At 64.4% G+C, this 18,184-nt stretch overlaps 1 protein-coding gene across 3 annotated transcripts; it reads right to left on the bottom strand.

The window, feature by feature from the left end:
• Positions 1-157: 157 nt before the first annotated feature.
• DGCR8 (DGCR8 microprocessor complex subunit) lies at positions 158-17,490 on the bottom strand. 3 transcript variants are annotated; one of them, XM_042234907.1, is made up of 15 exons: positions 17,400-17,490; positions 14,598-14,679; positions 12,231-13,226; positions 11,657-11,813; positions 10,060-10,202; positions 9,687-9,930; positions 8,511-8,708; positions 8,315-8,416; positions 7,568-7,666; positions 6,768-6,850; positions 3,149-3,249; positions 2,903-3,009; positions 2,047-2,174; positions 1,394-1,507; positions 158-1,230 (listed from the first exon to the last, which is right to left on the bottom strand). In XM_042234907.1, the coding sequence occupies exons 3-15, from the start codon at positions 12,948-12,950 to the stop codon at positions 1,147-1,149; spliced, it is 2,280 nt and encodes a 759-aa protein (XP_042090841.1). In that variant the 5' UTR covers positions 12,951-13,226; positions 14,598-14,679; positions 17,400-17,490; the 3' UTR covers positions 158-1,146. The 3 variants fall into 3 exon arrangements, with proteins under 3 accessions (XP_042090841.1, XP_027812741.1, XP_060256882.1); XM_027956940.2 differs by lacking the exon at positions 14,598-14,679; XM_060400899.1 differs by lacking the exons at positions 14,598-14,679; positions 17,400-17,490 and adding an exon at positions 15,886-16,582.
• Positions 17,491-18,184: the final 694 nt, after the last annotated feature.

Here is an 18,184-nt window from a genome sequence, read left to right as displayed (position 1 = left end):
GTGACCCAGCTGCCCCCACAGGCCCTCCCTGCCCTCTGCCCCTGCAGCAGAGCCGTGCGCACACCCGGGGAGGGGGACAGAGGGAGGCTGGACCACGGCGAGGGCACTGCTTTAAGGGCAAGAACAGTCCAGTTAGGATTCACCACCACAGACGGGACAGGACAGAAGCAAGCGTATAATTACAGCGACTTGATCCGTGGATCGTTTCACAAAGGTCTGGAGGGGCTGACCTCAGTCACGTGGAGGGGCGTTCTGAAGGCTCCATGGCTGAGGCTGGGACAGACCCGCCCCATCCCCGGGACCGCCCAGACACACCACACGGCCGCAGGTAAAGGCGAGGGCCACCCGCGCCAGCGTGAGCATCTTCAGTTCCTTTTTTAAGTCCACGAGCTAAAATGCATCAACTGGTCACATCCGCTACGTGATTCCACACCTATCTTCTACCCTCACTGTAAAAGCTTCTTTCCAAACGCTAAAATATCATAAAAGCTTTAAAAATTGATGGGTTGACAGACTGGACTGTGCAAAAACTTAGTAAAAAATTACCAGAGGCCAGCAAAGGTGAGGGGCCTCTATCTACGAAGGCGTGTTCAGGGCACTAAGAACGGACGCCAGGCTGGCAAGCAGGCAGGGCAGCGCCTCTCTGGGTGAAGAAAGATCACCGTGATGGTTTGCCTGCAACCTCTGACAAACAGCTGTGACACTGAGTCCTGTTCATTTTAAATAGTCCCTCCTACTGTAGCTCTTTCAGAAAAAAGAAGGGAAGCCCAGGAGGCTGGGAGGGGAGGGTGCCGGCCTGCGCCTTCTGGCTGGGTCCCTACATGCCTGTGGGGGCCAGGGGTGCGTGGCCTTCGCATTTCACGTCATCAACTATCACTTCCAGTCAGTGCACGTTACATGGAAAGTTCATGAAAACCTTCAGAGCCCGTCCACACGACCAGAGCCTCACGGCGATCTCCCAGCTGTCTGTGGCCGCCTGTGTGGCAGGTGGGTAGAGGCCAGGACACAGCCGCCCGGCCTGTAGGTGGCCTCCGGGGGAGCTGCGTGGCCTGCCGTCAGGCACGTGGCGGGGGCGGGGGCCAGAGGCCTGGGCCGCAGGGTTCGTGGGGAGGTCCCCAGCGCGCTGGCAGCCCTGGCCGGCCGCCCTCACACGTCCACGGTGCAGAGGGGCTCGCCACCAGGCTGCGCAGATGCCACGATGGACATCTTGGGCTTCCTGCGCGTCTCCTCCTGGAAGGACACTGAGGTCAGGTGGGGCCACAGGGACCGCAGCTTGAGGTCAGGGGTGGGGCCACGGGCACTGCGGGGCCCCGGGGAAGGGGTGAGCCCAGCACGCATGCCCAGCAGAGGAGGGTCGAGGTCACAGCCCCCGGGGCCCGGGGCCGCCGCCTACCCGCTCCTCCGCCAGCCGCCGCATCTCCTCTTGCAGCTTGCTCAGGATGTGCAGGTTGGGCTTGTTCTTGCGAGCAAACTGCTGGAGCTCGATCACGCTCTTGTCCGAGGTCTCCTGGGGAGCAGAGCCTGCTGGCAGCACCAGCCGGGGCCTCCCCTCCCACAGCCCAGCTGCCGTCTGCCCGTTCCCGCCGCCTCGGGCGCAGGGGGTCTGCTGGCCCCCACAGCTGCCAGCCGCCAGCCAGGCACGCACCGTGCCCAAGCAAGCTTCTCCCCAGCTCCCGGCCCAGCAGGACGCTCTCCACACACAGACAGGAAGGCAGCGGCTCAGCCACACAAGGCCCAGCGCCTCAGGGACCCCCACACCCCCAAGCCCAGAGCCAGGAACTCTCCAGGAACAGCTGGGGTGTCCTCCACAGTCCTCACCCTCCACACCCACCACTCACTGGGGACTGTTCCTGAAGTCGGGGAAAAAAATCAAAAACCAGATGTCACTTCCCTTCAATTTCCCCTAAATGCACAAAAATTCAGCAGTTGCGAAATCTCAACATCTTGGCCAAAACAGAGGACACACACGGGCTGTTGTGAGGCGCGTGGTGCTGGTGCCCGGGGCAGCGCCCACCTGCCTGCCGCGCCCCCCCCCAACCCCGCTACCTGCTTGGCCATCTTGCTGCTCTCGCGGCCATACATGCGCAGCAAGGACCCCCAGTTCCTGACGTGCGGGTGCAGCAGCTGCAGGATCTTCTGAGATGCTAACTGCTTTCCGACGCGCTTGTTCTTGCCTAGGCGGAGACGTGGACACAGAATCAAGACACCCATGTCCACAGGGCACCGTATCAAGACGGGCACACTCCACACAGGCCCACCCGCCAGGGGCTCAGGGAGGGCAGGAAGCCCCCCAGGCTGCGGCTCTCAAGGGCCCCTGCCCACAGCTGCAGACACACAGATGATGCGTCCTGCAAGGCAGGCTGGGGCCTGGGGGGAGTCCTGTGCGGCGGATGTTTCTAGATAGAGAAAGGAGAGGCTGGGGTGCAGAGCAGGCTGGAGGGGCGCAGGGCCTCTACCCTGGGTGGGTCTGTTCCCACCCTGCCCCCTGCTCAGGGCCGGACTTGGCAAAGCACTGGCGTCCGTGGGGGACGGCCTGGTCTGCACGGGCATGACCTTCTCCCTTACCCAGTGCTGGGCTGTGCTTAGACAGTCCCACAGTCTCTGTGTGAGGCCACCTCCAGCCCTGGGCGAGGCGAAGAGCAGCGGGCCTGCTCCCCTCCCAGGGACCCAGGGCTGGGCAGGCCGTGCTGGCAGCAGGGCCACGGCCCAGCCAGCTGAGCAGCTCAAGCCCGGGACACTAGCCGCCACAGCGGTGTGCAGGCTGGCTGGGTCTCAGGGTGACGTGCGGTGCGGCAGGCACACCTGGGAGCCATCAGCACGTGGCTGAGGCCCAGGTGAGCCCAGGCAGCGGACCCCACGGTCACGGAAAGCAGGTGTGCGGGGGCCGGGGAGGGGGGCTTACACCAGCCTCGCACTGTGTGCTTGCCGCACGCCATGACGTATTCGCTCTTCTGGTTTTTACCAGGAACCACTTCAAACTTGATGGAGGTGTCTCCCATCCCGTGGTTTCTGGGGGACAAAGCAGACAGTAGGCAACATCGCCCCAAGATGGCCCTCACCGTCCTCCCCAGACCGCAGCTCCCAGCCCAGAAGGGCTCTCCCAGGCCCCGTGGGTCCCCTGGGGAGGCCCCAGGAAGGGACACCCCACCTTTTAAGGCACTCGTGGAGGATCTGGTAGGGGGAGAGCAGCCCGGCCTTGCTGGTCAGCTCGTAGACCCGCGAGTCCTCGATACTGATGTGGTTGAAATACTACAAAGGGAAGTGGCCGTGAGTGCCAGCCACGCCCAGGGCCCATCCAGCCGCCCCCGCCCTTGTCTCAGCCTCTCAGCGACACTAACCACACCTCGGGCCGGGCCACCCGAGACACGCCTGCCTGCTGGCCTCAGAGCCTGTCCTGAACCAGAGTCTGATCGGACGACTGGGCCAGAAAGCTAAAGACACACGACCTTTGGAGAAACCTTGAAAACCATCGTAAGTGAGTTTAGGATAGAGAAAGTGATCGGACACAACAGAACAGAAGCTCAGCCATGGTGACGAAGAGGTGCCCAGCCAGTTCACAGAGAAGGAAACTGGCAACAGAGGCCTCGCCAGCCAGGAGCCGGCTGGGACCCTCAGGAGCACAGCCCCTCCCCCTGGCTGTGGCCCAGAACCACACGCTCTGTCAGAGCTTCTCAGGGAGGCCCCTCCCTCTACTGCCCAGCCCCTGGGGGCCCAGCCCCACCGTCTTCATGCGGAACTCCAGGAACCTGCTCCTCCAGGAGCGAGGGAGCTCCCTGCCCCACAGCGTCAGGAGGTGGCCCTGATCTCAGCGAGCGGAAAAGCACCCTGTCTGAGCGTGCCCCGCTCCCAGCACCTCTGGGTGTTGGCCAGCCAGGGCACCCTGAGCCCCACAGTCAGGGTGCTGCTCAGACTGCCGGCCACGAGGGAAGAACCCACCCCCGGGCACAGGGGGCGGAGGATGGGGCTGCAGGTCCTGCCCCCGACTGCACAGTGGTGCTTCCGGCAACCAGCCCCCTGCCTCGGGCCACCTCGACGTGAACTCAGGCGGAGGGAAGGGGTCAGAATAAAGGGTTCTCTTCACTTAACCTGTCTGTACTTTCTGGTTGCACCTCCTGGCACGCAGGATCCCAATTCCCCTGCATCAGAAGTATGGAGTCCCAACCACAGGCCTGCCAGGAAGTCCCAAACACCCCTTCACTCTTCTCGAAGGGAGCTGCTTCAGGGACTGGGGGGGCAAGAGCCAAGTGGCAGTTTCCCTACCTCAGTAGCTCTGTGCAGGGACCAAGGACAGAGGGCAAACGTCTCTGTCTCTTTATCACACGATCACAAAGACACATGCGCCTAACAGCCCCAGATGCAGGGAGAAAACCTGAGGGCAGTGAAGGGACAGCTTGGCAGCAACTGGGGACTCAGGCCGCTCACTCCAGGACAGACCCCCGGAAGGGGAGCACGCCCCTCACCAGCTCGGGCTGTTCACTCCGCCAGCAAGCACACAAGCCTAGCCTTTCAGGCAGGCAGAGCACAGCCTCGACATACGGTAAAGGACCGACTGGAATCACAAAAGCTGTGGTTCTGAATCACAACAGAATTAGGTTAGAAATCAGTAACTGGAGACCTCCCTGGTGGTCCAGTGGCTTAGACTCCGTGCTCCTAACGCTGAGGAGCAGGGTTCGGTTCCTGGTCAGGGAACTAGATCCTACATGCTGCAACTAAGACCTGGGTCAGCCAAATAAAGAAATATTTTAAAAAAAAGAAAAAAATCAACAACTGAAGGAAACTGGGGAGACGCACAAACATATGAAAAGTAAACGGTCCTAAAATAACAACTGGCTCAAAGGAAACAAATCACAAGGGAAACCAGGACAACACCGAGCTGCAGGTCAGACCACAACACACCTGTATCAGAGCAGGAGTGTGGGTGTAAGGGAGTACGGAGGGAAGGGGCGGGAGGGTGGGCGCAGGCAGCACAGAGGGAAGCTGACAGCTGTAAGCGCCACACCTGAGGAGACCTCAAGCCGACACCCTAACCCCTAGGAAACTAGAAGAAAGGGCAAGCCAAACACAAGCCTGGCAGAAAGGAAAAATAAGGCTGGAGCTGAAACAGAGAAGGACGAGAACTCCCAGACAAGCAGCAGCTCGTGTGTGAGGACCAGCAACACGGGTCGCACACTGAGAACGGCCGAAAGCAAACAAAGGCTCAACCCGCTAAAACGCAGGCACGGAAGCGAGGACGCACAGCCCCGCTGAAGCACACAGGGCTACAAGAGGGCACTGTGAGTGCCAGGCCCCTGGAGGACCCGGCCAACTGGGAAAACTCCTGCAGACCCAGGATCCCACAGCCGGCTCGAGCAGCGGCAGAAAACCGGAAAACGCCTAACGAGTCAACACTTCGAGAGCAAGGGGAAGCCCAGGCCCAGATGGTCTCACTGGTGAATTCCACCAAGCATGAAAAAAATTAGCACCAATCCTTTGCAAACTATTCCACACGATGAAACAGGAAGGAACACTTTCCCACTCATTCTATGAGGCAAGCACTGCCCTGATTCCAACACCAAAGACATCATAAGGAAAAAAATGCAGACCAGCACCCCTTAAAAACACAGCTGCCGAAATCCTCAACAGAACAGCAGCGAGCCAAGCCCGTCCACACAAAGGAGGCTGGCTGCAGCACAGCTGAGGGGGACTCACCTCAGGAAGGCAAGGTTCGTTTTATATCCAAAAGCGAAGCAGCACAACCCCATACCAGTAAAACCAAAGACAAAAACCATGTGATCATCTCACAGAAGCAGAAAGTTCAAAACCCAACACCCACTTGCAGACAGTCAGCAAACCAGGAGCGGAGGGGAACGTCCTCCCACCGATAAAGCCCCAGCTCAGCAGCGAGAGCACGTGGCTCTGGCCCCACCGACTGCAGGGGTCAGAGGTGGCGGGCCCAGCACAGAAAGCAGCCAGTGCCGCAGGGCCAGCGGGCGGGTCGAGCCTGGGCTCAGACGGCGGGCCGGGGCTTCCTTCCGGAGTGATGAACACAAGCTGAGCACACAGAACCCACTGTGTTGTGTAGCTTAAAAGGGAAAAACTATGGTATATCTAAGGTAAACTTCAATAAAGGTGTTATAAAAAAAGAGCGCAGGGCCTCCCTGGTGGGCCAGTGGTCGACAGCATGCTTCCAACGCGAGGGGCCTGGGTTCTGTCCCTGGCCAGGGAACTAGAGCCCGCGTGACGGAACTAAGCCCGGCACGGAGGGAACAGAGACAGCCTGGTGTTTAAAAACAAGGGCAGGGAGCTCCCCGGTGGTCCACTGGTTAAGAGCTCTGCCTTCCAGTGCAGGGGGTAAGGGTTTGATGCCGGGTCCAGGAGCAGAGATCCCACGTGCCTTGCGGCCAAAAACACCAAAATAATACAGAAGCAGTGTTGTAACAAATTCAATAAAGACTTTAAAAATAAACAAATAATTAATTTTAAAAAAGGGCACATCCTTCAGTGTGGGCAGCCCTTGCTGCAAAAACCCACGGAAGCAATCTACCCAAAGCAGCTCACGAACAGTTCTAAGCAGTTCTCAACAAAGAACAGTCCAGCTTTTGCAGCCTCTGTCTCAAAGGCTCGTCCACCGCACGCCTGTCAGTGCAGAGTGACTTCCTCCCAATACGGCAAACGCAGCCTCTCACACCCACAGCAAGACGGGGCGGAGACCCAGCAGGAGACAGCCCCCGCCCACAGAGACAGGCGGCCTCCCCGCCCGCCCGAAGCCAGCGGCGGGCCGTGCTCACCTCCAGCTCCTCACTGTCTCTGGGCTTCTCCTCCGATGTCTGCTTGACGAAGTCGGGGATGAGGATCTCCAGCGTGGCGCGGGCTGTGGGGAGGAGCACCAGGTGAGCGGCCAAACTCAGACAGGAGGCGGGCCCCAGGGGCGGAGCGGCACTCTCTGCAGGCCAAGCATGGGTGCCCTGGGCACAGCCCTGGGCATAGAAGCGTGCCTGCAGGGGCCGGCCTCACCGGGGTGGGCTGGGGGTGTCGAGGACGGCTGCACCTCACAGCTTTCTGCCCTGAGAGCCCGCAAACAGCCCACTGGTGGGTGGAGCCAGAAGACCCTCTGGAGGCTCTCTAAAGTGGAGGGGCCTCCTGGACGGGGGAGATCATATGACGCCGGCAGAGGCTGGCTCAGTGCCTCCCCACGAGAGGGGCTAGCCGGCTCCCAGAAGCACGCTGACGCGCCGGCGGGGGTGCAGCCAGCAGCAAGAGCCCCCGTAGAGCCTGCCCGGCTGTGCTCGACCGGCAGCCCCAAGCCTCACGGGAAGCACATGTCAGGACCCCCGAGGAGCACGCCCGCTGTGCGGGGTCTACACAGATGGCGCCCAGGCTCAGGCAGCGCAGAGCACTGTGTGTGTGGCGGTAGGGGGGTGCATGGAGGGCCGGGGCAGGAGGCGCGGGCCCACCCGACCGAGCGGACAAAGGCCCTCTACGTTCGCTTCTCCCATTCTGCCTCTTGGTGAGCCCTTCCCAGTGAGTGGGTAAGTGGCCCACCCCGCCTCCAGCCGGGGCGGCCGCGTGCCCCCAGCAGGCGCCTTACCTGCTCTGTTCTTGGCCAGCTTCTTGCTGCTCGCCGTCCCAGAGCCATAGGTCACACCGTCAATGGTCACCGAGGCCCCGAAAGGCTCGCTCGGATTCTCTTAAATCAGAACGACCCCTTTAAAACACATGTGGCCAGGACGCTCACAGCACACACACACACTCTGCTCACTGCGGAGGGTGGGGCAGGGCTGCTGCAGGAAGGCAGGGTGGGGGTCCCTGGGGCACTGGGCAGCCACCGAGGGAGACAGGCCAGAGGCAGAGCCTCCAGGCACGGAGAGCGAGGTCTGAGAGAGGAGGGCAGGCGCGGGGTGCACACAGAACGCGAGGGGCAGGAACACAGACGCGGAAAGCCGAGAAAAAAGGGAGGCCACGGTGGACCTGAGCTTCCAGCCTTCACTCAGGAGGCTGAGGGCGGCCCAGAGGGAGCCGGCAGCCCTGCGGCTCCTCCACCCCGAGGCCTGGTGGGCTGTGGGGAGGGGACGGCAGGCAAGGATGACCCCCTCCGTTTCCTGTCTCATCCAAGGTGGAGAAGGCAGGCCAGGATAGGGAGGCCTGGACGGGACGGGAGCTGGGGACGGGGGACGGGAGCTGGGGACGGGGGCTGGGGCCGGGGGACGGGGGACGGGGTGGGAGCTGGGGACGGGGGACGGGAGCTGGGGACGGGGTGGGAGCTGGGGCCGGGGGGCGGGAGCTGGGGACGGGGGCTGGGGCCGGGGGCCGGCGGGCGGGCGTGCGGGGCGCTCACCGCACTCGAAGAAGCCGTAGACGGGCCGGACCTTGAGCACGCGCTGCATGTACTCGTGCAGGATGCACACCTCGGACTTGCCGTTGGGGTTGATGACGAACTCTGCGCGGGGCGACAGGGCCCGTCTCAGAGCAGCTGGGACCCCCGCCTACGGGGCGGGCTCGGGGCCGCGGGGCGGGCTCGGGGCCCGGCTCACCTTTCTTCGTGGGCGCGTCCTGCACAGACAGCGTGATGAGCTTCTGGTTGGCGGGCAGGATGGGCCTCTCGGACTCGGCCTGCTTTCGCTTCATTTCTCGATTGAACTGCCGACGCTCGGCCCACGTCCTGAACTTCTTCACGGTCACTTGCTCAAAGTCGAAGCGCTTCTCCAGGTAATTCCGAAACTCCTCAAGGTCTGCACGGATTGACCAGACACCCGAGTGACGGACCCCCAACCAGAGTCACTCCCTCGGTGGCAGGCCGGGGTCCAGCCACACAACGCCCCTCCCGCTTCCCCTCAAGGATGAGGGGCCAAGCAATCAGGCTCCTTAGCTCTGCCAGGTCCCCCAGGGAGAAACTTCTGGGCTATCCTTTTAGTTTATTTAGAACAGAAAAACAAAAAATTAAGAAAGAGGAATGTTTAAAAAAAACACCACCATCAGCCTCCAGGACCTTCTCCCCATCCGGAACCAGGTGCCAATGGCCCGCAGCGGAGGCATCGAGCCCAGCACAGCCTCCTGCCCCCGCCTCTCCCCCAGGACCCCCAGGCCTCCCGTCAGCCCCACCCTGCTGTGTCCTCCAGAGGCCTGGACGCCATGCACACGCTTGCACACTTAGGGACGGAGCAAAACCACAGAGCTCCCCACACAGGAGTGTGGACCAGTGGGCACACGCTGAGGATGGCGCCACGGGGAGACCATCAGGCAGACGGGGGGCCCTCTAGCTGTGTCTCGAGAATACCCCCGTGCCCGCGGAGCACCAGTGCACTCCCCGGAGGTTTCCCCGCCAGCCCCAGACACGGCCCCTCCTTGGGAGCAGCCCCCAGCCCCTCACGGGCAGGAGCACGCAGACAGCTAGGGATGGAACACGCACCACCCTCTAACAGGGACTGGGCAGGGGCTAAGAGAGCCGCCCCCACAGAACAGATGCGGGCGGGCCAGGGAGAGGTTACCCAGGACCAAGGGCGCCCGCGGGGCTGAGGCAGTGGCTGCGCCCACCCCAGCAGGGGGACCCAGGACCAACAGGCACACACCCCGCGCCAAGAGGCCCCACAGTCGTGAGCAAAGGCCGTCTGGACAGTGGCGCCGGCCAGCAGGCGGGTCTCCCGGGCGCAGGGGCGGGCAGGCGCAGACGGGGCCCTCCTCCTTAGGGGCCAAGTTCACGCGAAGCTTACCGACCGACTCGTCCTTGCACACCTCCACCTTGGCCTTCACCTGCCCCAGGGCCCCGGGCGCCGCCTCGGCCCCCAGGGGGTCCTTCTCGTCTGGGGGCCCCGCGTCGGCACCCAGGGGGTCGGGCTCATCCGGGGGCAGCTCCGGCTCCGGGGGGGCAAGCCCCGCGCCCCGCTCCCGCTCCTCGCTGTCCTTCATCTTCCGGTAGTGCAGGCAGGGGATGCTGGTCAGGGGAGGGCCGTGTTTCTGCAGGTGGGAAGACCACAGAGGTCACCAGGCCGGACGCGCAGGCCTCTGACACCCCCACCAGCCTGCCTGGCAACCACCTCCCTCTGCAGCCTGCGAGACCACATGCGGGACGGACTCGGCCCCTACCCGGATGCTCCCCGTGCCCAGGAAGTAGGGCCTGGACCAGGTGACCACCCGTGACTCCCGGTGCAGGTACACGGGCACTCCGGAGTTGTGGAACGTCATGATCCAGCCGTCGGGCAGCGGCTCCGTCGGCGGGCGGCCGCGGCCTGCGCGGGGCAAGAACAGTTACGGTCACGGCCGCGCGGGCGCCATCAGGACAGTCACAGTCTGCCCCCGGGCGGAAACAGCAGCACGCTGGAGCCCGCCTTACAGGAAAGCTCTGAGCAGGGTGGGGATGGCCCACCCCCACCAGGAGAGCCCAGCCCCGCCTGCAAGCCCACTCCTCTGAGTGCTGGGCCCGAGCCTCTGGGACCCAAGGGCGCCAAGACCCTCCTCACCTGCTCTAGTCCCCGGACACACCACAGAGCCCTGAGCAGCGCTCCGCAAGACACACGGCCTCGCTGCAGCTCTGCCGCCCTGACGCTGCCTCTCTGCCCGCCTCCCGCGGGTACAGCCACAGGGGCTGGGTAGGCTCCGCTAGGAACCGCAGACTGTGGGTCACTGCTCCCTGTGACCCGGTGGCAAGCCTGCACTGTCCCGAGCTGCCACGGACAGGCCTGCTGCTGGGAGATGCACAGGACCAAGGCTCAAGGACAGCTTGCTTTTCTTACCAGTATTGGGAGCAAGTGAAAAGCTCAGAAACAAAAGTGAAATGCCACGTGGAATCTAAAAAAACACACGGACGAGATGAAAACAACCCCACCAGCTCTTGTGGAAACGGAACGACTCCCTCGTGCCAGGCCTGACACCCGCACGCAGCTGACGCCAAGCGACCGCCAGCGTCAGGACGGCCCTGGGACGGCAGGCAAGGCTGGGCACGCACAGGCCCCCTCGGGCACCCCTGCCCCACAGGCTGGGCCAGGAGCTGCCTGCAACCAGCCCCGGGTAACCAAGGGGGAGGAGGCGTGTTGTCACCGCGAGCAGACCAGCGCGCAGGCGGCAGACACGCGCCCGGCCCTGCCGACGGGCCCGCTCTGCGGCCGGGAAACGGCGCGCCGGCCACGCCGCGGTTCCTGTCATGCTGGCCACCTGCGTGGTGCTCAGCAGAAGGCATCACCTGCGTGCCCGAGTCCCTCCAGCCCCTTCCTGCCGCCCACCCGACACCAAGAGGCACCCCCAGGCCAAGACAGAAAAAGGGGGCCCGAGAGGGCCCCGTGTCAGCAGGTGGCCGCACGGGGCGGCTCTGAGCACCCCAACCGCTCTTCCCGGTATACCCGTGACCCCTCCATCTCTGTCCACACGGGGCCACGGGTCGTGCTTTCACAGCAGACTGTGGAATGAGTCCTGCCTGCTTCCAGTGGTTTCCCCAGCACTCGGCACAGAGCCCTGAACTCAGACGGGGGCCGCGAGCAGCCCCTACGCTCAGCACCGCCCCGTCCATGGCCTCCACGCCCCGGCGCCCTCTCCCCGCACCCTGGCAGTACACAGGCTGTGTCCTCACGCTTCAAGCTGCCGGCCCCGACGGGACCCTCCTGCCTGCAGACGCACACAGCCGCCCAGACCGCCTCCCGGCAGCCTGAGCGCTCTCCCAGGCGCCTTGCTGCTTCCCGGCCCGACTCACTCTTGAGAACGGTCTTAATCTTGGTCATCATCGGCTGCACGCTCGTCTCCCCGTCCGACGGGTGGTCGCTGTCTCCGTATCTCTCCTCCGTGCGCCTCTTCTTGGGAGCACAGAGGCCCTCTTCCAGAAGAGCGTCGACATCGTTGTCAAAATCGTCCTGCAAGACACGCCGTTCAGAGCCCGCGGCCCCTGGCACCGCACTCCCGCCCGTGGGCAGGCGCCAGCGGCAACGCAGAGAGGAGGCGGTCTCAGGGGCCTAGGTGCGCCTCCGGGTGCGCTAGCACCTGAAAAGCAAAGAGGGTGACACGGCCAGCCGAAGCACACGCTCGTGACCAGCAGATCCTTCCAAGTCGGCTGAGACAAGGGCACAAGGCAGACCTGTCACCCAAACTGTGTTAGCAGAGCTGGGACCCCGGGATGCCTAACGGCTCTCTCTCCGCGTAGACCTTCCCGCCTCCTGCGGGTTTTTTCCTCGGCTACGTTGCAGCGCGGGCTTCCCAGAGATGCTGCAGCTCCCAAACGCCTCTCTCTGGGTTTTGCTAAGAGTGCTCCAAAGGAGGGGACGCCGACATACCTCGTAGGAGAAATTCAAGGCCTCTTCGTCCACTCTGTCTCTCTGCACGATCGCTTTAGCCGTGAACCCGCCTGCGCCTTCTTCATCTAGCTCCACATTGTCAGTAAAGTCTTCTAACTCATCGAGCACTGCGTACTCCACTCTCCTTTCCTGATCCAGCTCATGCTCCTCGTCCCTCTTACCCGCGCTCTCACCCCCTGCGCCTACCCCGTTCCCCACACTCCCGCCAAAGGGGCCAGCATGCACGTCCCCACTGACAGGGCTGAGGGCCAGGCCACACTCTGCCCGCACGTCGCGCTCCGCTCCCGTGTACAGCACCTTCCTGTCCTCACTCCTGCAGCTCTCCGTAAAGCTCACGCTAATCTTTACATCCTTAAGCAACTTAAGGTCAGGGGAGAACTTCCGGACCGCAGGTGCGTGCCGCGCTGTGCGCGGGCTGTGGCCACTACAGTTCGGGTCTACGAGGAGGCGGGCCTTAGAGGAGGATCCTTTGGAGAGAAGAGAAGCTCCGCAGAAGGTGAGCGGGTCCTCGGCAGGGGGCTCGGCCTGTCCATCACCACCAGAGCCAACGTCCATTAGGTCTGCATCACTGGACGTTTGCAGGGGAGGTGGTGGAGACTGTCCACGGGGCAGCGCGCGGAGGGGGCGCGCTCGGTCCTCCGTCGCCACTCCTCCTGCGGGCTCGCGCGGGAGAGGAGAGGGGCTCCCACATGTCTCCATGGTACAGTGGTTAGGACTACTTTAAAAGACCAGCGCTTTTAAGAACCTGACATAACTCTAGACAGCTAGCATGCACAAGTCCGCCGAGACCCGGGTGCGTCTGCCCGCGCTGCGCGCGCTGGCGGCTTAGCCCAGCTGGCCACATTGCTCTTTTCATTAATGTAGACAGCTTTCAGAACCACTGCCTCAATTATTGGAAATCACAATGCACTCAGCTTAGTGACCGGCGGCCGCGCGCGTCTGTCCTCGAGCCGAGGGGCACCCGTCCTCCTCCACCTGCAAGAGACGCAAAGGTGCCGTCACACAGCGGCCGAGGCCCCCGCCCCCCGGCACCCAGAGTCCAGTGCCGCCGCCCGAGGAGGGCGCCTTCCACGCTCCAGAACAGGCAAGCCTGACTCCCTTCTTCAGAGCCTGAATGATAACTTAAGTCCAGAGTCAAGTATTTTGCTAGCTGTCCACTGTATTTCCAACTTCAGAAACACAAAAACCATATTATACTTAGGGTCAAAAAGGATTAAAAAAACCGAAACTCCTCCACTACGCTGCACCGCGGCGCTCCCCTGGCTCGGCTCACGCGGCCAACCTCCCACAGCACACGGGGGCGTGTGGCTTCCATCTAGCACCAGTGACGGGGGTCCACTCACCTGCTCGGGCCGGTCAGTCAGAGGGCAAGCAGGCGGCCCTCCACTCAGCTCTGCGGCACTACGGCCTCAGAGGCGCGCCCGGGGCTCCGCCCCCAGGGACCCCAGGGCACGGGGGCAGGGGCAGTGATGCAGCGGGCTGGGCATGGCTCTGCTCCCAGGAGGAGCGCTGGGAGCCACGGGGACGAAGCCCGGCCAGGCGGGCAGGGAGGGGCCACGGGGGCCAGCTGAGCCCAGGCACGGGGGTCCTGGCAGCCGCTTGGAGCCTGGCTCCATGCTGGGGCAGCAGGGAGGCCCAGGGTGAAGGGACCCTCAGGCCACAGTTCAGTCCCTACGCAGAAGGGAGGCCCACACCCACGAGAAGAGCGGACACAGAACTGACCACACTGCCGAGCGGTGGAGGCGGAGAGCGGGACGAGGTAGCCCCGAAGACCCACAGGGCCTCTCCCCAGGGGACACAGGCAGGGCCCACAGAGGAGGGTGCTCGGAGCCTCTGGGCAGGCCCGGCCAACAGGGCCAAGGCCACCAGGACACATCGGCCAGGCGGTCACCCAATCCACAGGGGAGGCCACCCAGAGAGCGAGGGCAGACCAAGACAAGGGCTGGGGACGCAGCCCTGGGGAGTCCACGCCAGAGGGAAGACACCAGGCTGAGAAGGCGAGGCGGGACGCCCAAACACAGGGCCGCGGCAGGGAGGTCCCAGCACAGCAGAACACGTGCACACACGCACACACGTGCACACACGCACCCCACACCGTGCAGACACACGCACGAGCATGCCATGCACGTGGATGCAGACACACATGCGTGCCCACACCCCGCGGGGCGGCTTGCGGGCTGCAGACAGACAGGAAACAGCAGACACCACATGTTTGAGAGGCTGCAGTGGGGGAACAGGACACAAAAGACAGAGGCTTGTCCGGGGCGACCGACCCACCGACGACTGTTCACTGACCACCTACTCTGACGGGGTGTCAGCATGAGCGAGAGGGCAGCAGCCACTGACCTGTCTTCTACTTCCCGGGTCCCAAGGTGTCCTCATGTTTCCGAACACAAGACCTCCCCCGCAGGCACGTCTGCCAAAAGTGCTAAGGACCAAGGAAACAGGGCACACGGGTGGGGACGGACGCGGAGCCGGGAGGCCACTGAGGCGGCACCGGACACGCACGAGGACCGCCGAGCGGGGCGAGGCCAGTCTCCTGGCTCCAAGAAAGCTCATTTCAGACAGGCAGGCCGGCACGCCCAGCACTACAGGACACAGACACGACCAGGACCAAAGCCCTGGGCGCCAGGCAGGTTTGCAGAGGCCCCAGCAAGAGCCCACGCGCGATCCTGGAGGCCACAAAGGCTAAAACGAAGAGACGTGCAGAGACGGGGACACCTCCGGCCACGCTCGGAGCCTGAGAAGCTCAGTGCAGAAGCACAGAGCCAAGATGGTAACGATGAACCTGAAGGGAGGCCTTGAAGAGGTGCCCAGAGTGCAGACTGGGAGCCGCAGCGAGGGGTCCTCGGAGCTTGGGGAGCCGCCGGGCCCCGGGGGCGGCAGTGCGCTGAGGGCTCCGCTGCAGGCTGTCCCGAGCACGCTCCTGACCTTCCCTGTTTGCTATCTGCACCCGTCAACGCCTTCCACGGGGCGCACACAGAACACTGCAGATGCCGAGGACCGGAGGCAGACACAATCCCCAGCCCCAGAGCTCACACATTAGCAGAGAGACGGACAAGTAACCACTAAGAAAAACTGAGACGCGCTCAAGAGAAAGCAAAGCAAGGAGCTGAGGAAAGGGTGGGCAGCACAGGCCTCACAGCCAACACCCCCTGAAGGTGGAGGAGGGGATATTCCAGGCAACACCGAGAAGAGCAAAGGCCCCGGGGTGGGAGCACGGGGTGGCGGATGGCAGCAGTGTGCCCGCGGGAAGAGGCCAGGGCACTGAAGGCAAGCGGAGACAGGCCCCTGGACGGGAGGGTCCGAGCGGCGAGGTCACACGGCCCAAGGTCAGCGGTCGCCCCAGCCCTCGGGCAGGCCCTGCTCTAAGCACCTCACGCACTGTCACACCAGTGCTCACACAGCACCGTGAGAAAAAGGTTAGGGACAGAGACGGCAAGCAACTTGGTCAAGGTCACACAGCGAGAAGGTGGTGGAGCGCTTTACCACCCAGGAAAGGTAGCTCCAGTCTGTACTGCCTTGGTATTAGACTTACGGTTGAAAAGAACAGCTCTGTGTCCTGAAAATCCCTAAGTGAGTAGATAATAGGAGGCACGAGGGTGAGAGCAAAGAAACAAACAAAGAGGCTCACCAGGCAGCCTGGACCAGCATGTCAAGGTGGAGGTGGTGAGAAACTGCCCTGAGGAGTGCATGGAGGCCGAGGAGACTCCACACTCAGGGACAGAGGTGTCGCGCGCAGAGGTGGTGAAGGCAGCGTGGGGAGTGTTCGGGCGGGTGAAGATCATAGCCTAGGTTTAGACACGGCTACTTGGCACCAAAGTAACACGTGGAGGTGTGGAAGAGGCAGCCGGAAGCGTGCAGCTGTCAGAAGGGAGGCCGGGGCTGGAGACGGACATGCAGGTGTCAGGAGAGACGGAGTTAAAATCAGGGACTGGACGAGATCGCCAAGGAAGGGAGTGCCGATCCTATGAGAAGCCAAGACTCACTTCCCTACCCTGAGGTCACAGTCAGGTCATAAAAGCCCGGAGACATGCCCCACACGGTGGCTGGGGCCACAGCAGGCTCGGAGGCTGGCCCTCCTGCCATCGCTACTGCTCCAGCTGACGGCACACACGGATGCAGACCCGGCTCGCCAAGTGGACGGTGAGCCAGCAGCAGACTTGCAGCAGGCAGCCCAGGGTCCCGGCACAGCGGAAAACCAAGACACTCCGACAGCGCCCTTCGCTTGGGTCCACTTGCTGGGCTGGCGTGGAGGCGCTGTCTCCAACGGTCCAGTGCTGTGGCTGCAGCCTCCCGCCCAACCCAGCGGCAGAATGACCTCACCCCGCCCTTCTGTCATCTTCCGCCCGCCTCGCGTCCCACATTCACAGGCGCCACTGCTGACTGGCCTCTCCCCCGCTCCGGTGGGTGACCACCTGCGGCAGGGTTTCTGGCCCACTCTACCCGCCGCCCAGGACTGGAGTCCAGTCTGCGGCCAGGACACCGGACACCCGCCTAGCATTCGGGGCCTGGCAGTCCCCGGCCCTAGGCAGGACGGCTGGGCGCCGGGGAACCGCGGTACATGCAGCAAGCAAGCCAGTCAAGCTCCTGCCCCGAGCAACCCAGGTCCATCGGAGGGCACCTGGCGGGGGCCACTGTCAACAGGTGGTCCCCTTCCACTGGTTTCTACCCCCGGGTCATTGTTACGACAAAGCCACATCCCGATCGTCTACGTGACCCTGGGTCCGCGAGCGTGTGGTGGAAAAGACGGGCGGCTTCTCACGTTTCCCAGGCTCTCGCGCCCGGCAGGGTCCCGGGCCGGCACCGCCGCGGTCGGGACCTTGCCCGCCCGAAAGCCCTTTACGGCTCTGGGCCCACCGGACGAGGGCGGGGGGGGTCTCCTCACACCCCGGGGCCGGCCCGCGCGGAAAGCGAGCGGCGCGGCGGCCCCCGGCCCCGGCCCCGACCGCGGCGGGCCCCGCGCCCGCGCCCTCGGCGCCTCACAAAGGCGGACGGGGACTCGGCGTGGCCGGGCCCGCCCCGCCGCCCGCCCCGCCGCCCGCCGGCCCCGCGGCCTCGGCCCGGGAGCGGAAGGGCGCGCCTCACGCAGGCCACAGCGCCGCCCACCCGCCCGGCCGCGGGGCGCCCCTCGCGCCCCGCACCTACCTCCGGCGCCCGCGGCCCGCCCGCAGCGCAGAGCCCCGCGGCCCGGCCGCCGCCGCCACCGCCGCCCTCCAGAGGGGCCGCGCGGGCGCTCTTCGCTCGGCGGGACCCGCCTGCCGCGCGCGGCGAGCGGAGGGCGGGCCTTGGCGCGCGCAGCCAATCCTGCGCGCGGCCTGCCCGCATTGGGGGAGCCGCCGGGCGGGCTGCGGAGGCCGCCAATCGGCGGCGCGCGGCGCTCGCGGCCGCGGAGCGCGGCCCAATGAACGGCGCGGCTGCGCGGGCGCGACCGGGCGCTGAGGCCGCCGCCGCGCTAACGGTCGCCGCCGGGGCGGGGCTCGGCGCGCGGAGGGCGCCGGGAACGGGGGGAGCCCGGGGGACGCCGGGAGCGAGGGCGCGCGGGGGACGCCGGGAGCGGGGGCGCGCGGGGGACGCCGGGAGCGGGGGGGGGGGCGCGGGAGCCCTGGGCGCGGCCGCAGGCACGCCGACCTCCACGCTTTCCCTGTGAAAGCGGTGAGCGTAAGGATAAGGGGGGCAAAGACAGGAGGGCGCTGCTGTCCGGCCCTTCTCGGCTCGCTGGTCCTGCGCGGAGCCAGGACTGCCCCTGCCGAGGCGGGAGCTCCCCCGGCACGGAGACGGCTGCAAACCAAAGCCGGCGGCGCGGAGCGAGGGCCGGGCGGGGCCCGTCGGTTTGACGGTGTTACAGAGCCCCCACCCCCCACCCCCCCCCCACTCCCTGGCTGCAAGGCCAAGGCGGTGACTTTGCAGGAGACAATTGGGAAGACCGCTCC

The sequence above is a fragment of the Ovis aries genome, chromosome 17 (assembly GCF_016772045.2).
Source record: "Ovis aries strain OAR_USU_Benz2616 breed Rambouillet chromosome 17, ARS-UI_Ramb_v3.0, whole genome shotgun sequence".
In the NCBI taxonomy this organism is placed as follows: Eukaryota; Metazoa; Chordata; class Mammalia; order Artiodactyla; family Bovidae; genus Ovis; species Ovis aries.
The sequence above is the reverse complement of the archived record's forward strand: the minus strand, read 5'-3'. Positions and strand labels throughout refer to the sequence as shown.

Excerpts from the sequence above, each read along its gene's own strand:
- DGCR8 (XM_042234907.1), bottom strand. The coding sequence starts at position 12,950 with ATGGAGACATGTGGGAGCCCCTCTCCTCTCCCGCGCGAGCCCGCAGGA. Across the intron at positions 6,851-7,567 it reads GCTGGCCAAGAACAGAGCAG|CCCGCGCCACGCTGGAGATC; the intron begins GTAAGGCGCCTG and ends TCCTCCCCACAG. Across the intron at positions 1,508-2,046 it reads GCAGCAAGATGGCCAAGCAG|GAGACCTCGGACAAGAGCGT; the intron begins GTAGCGGGGTTG and ends TCTGCTCCCCAG.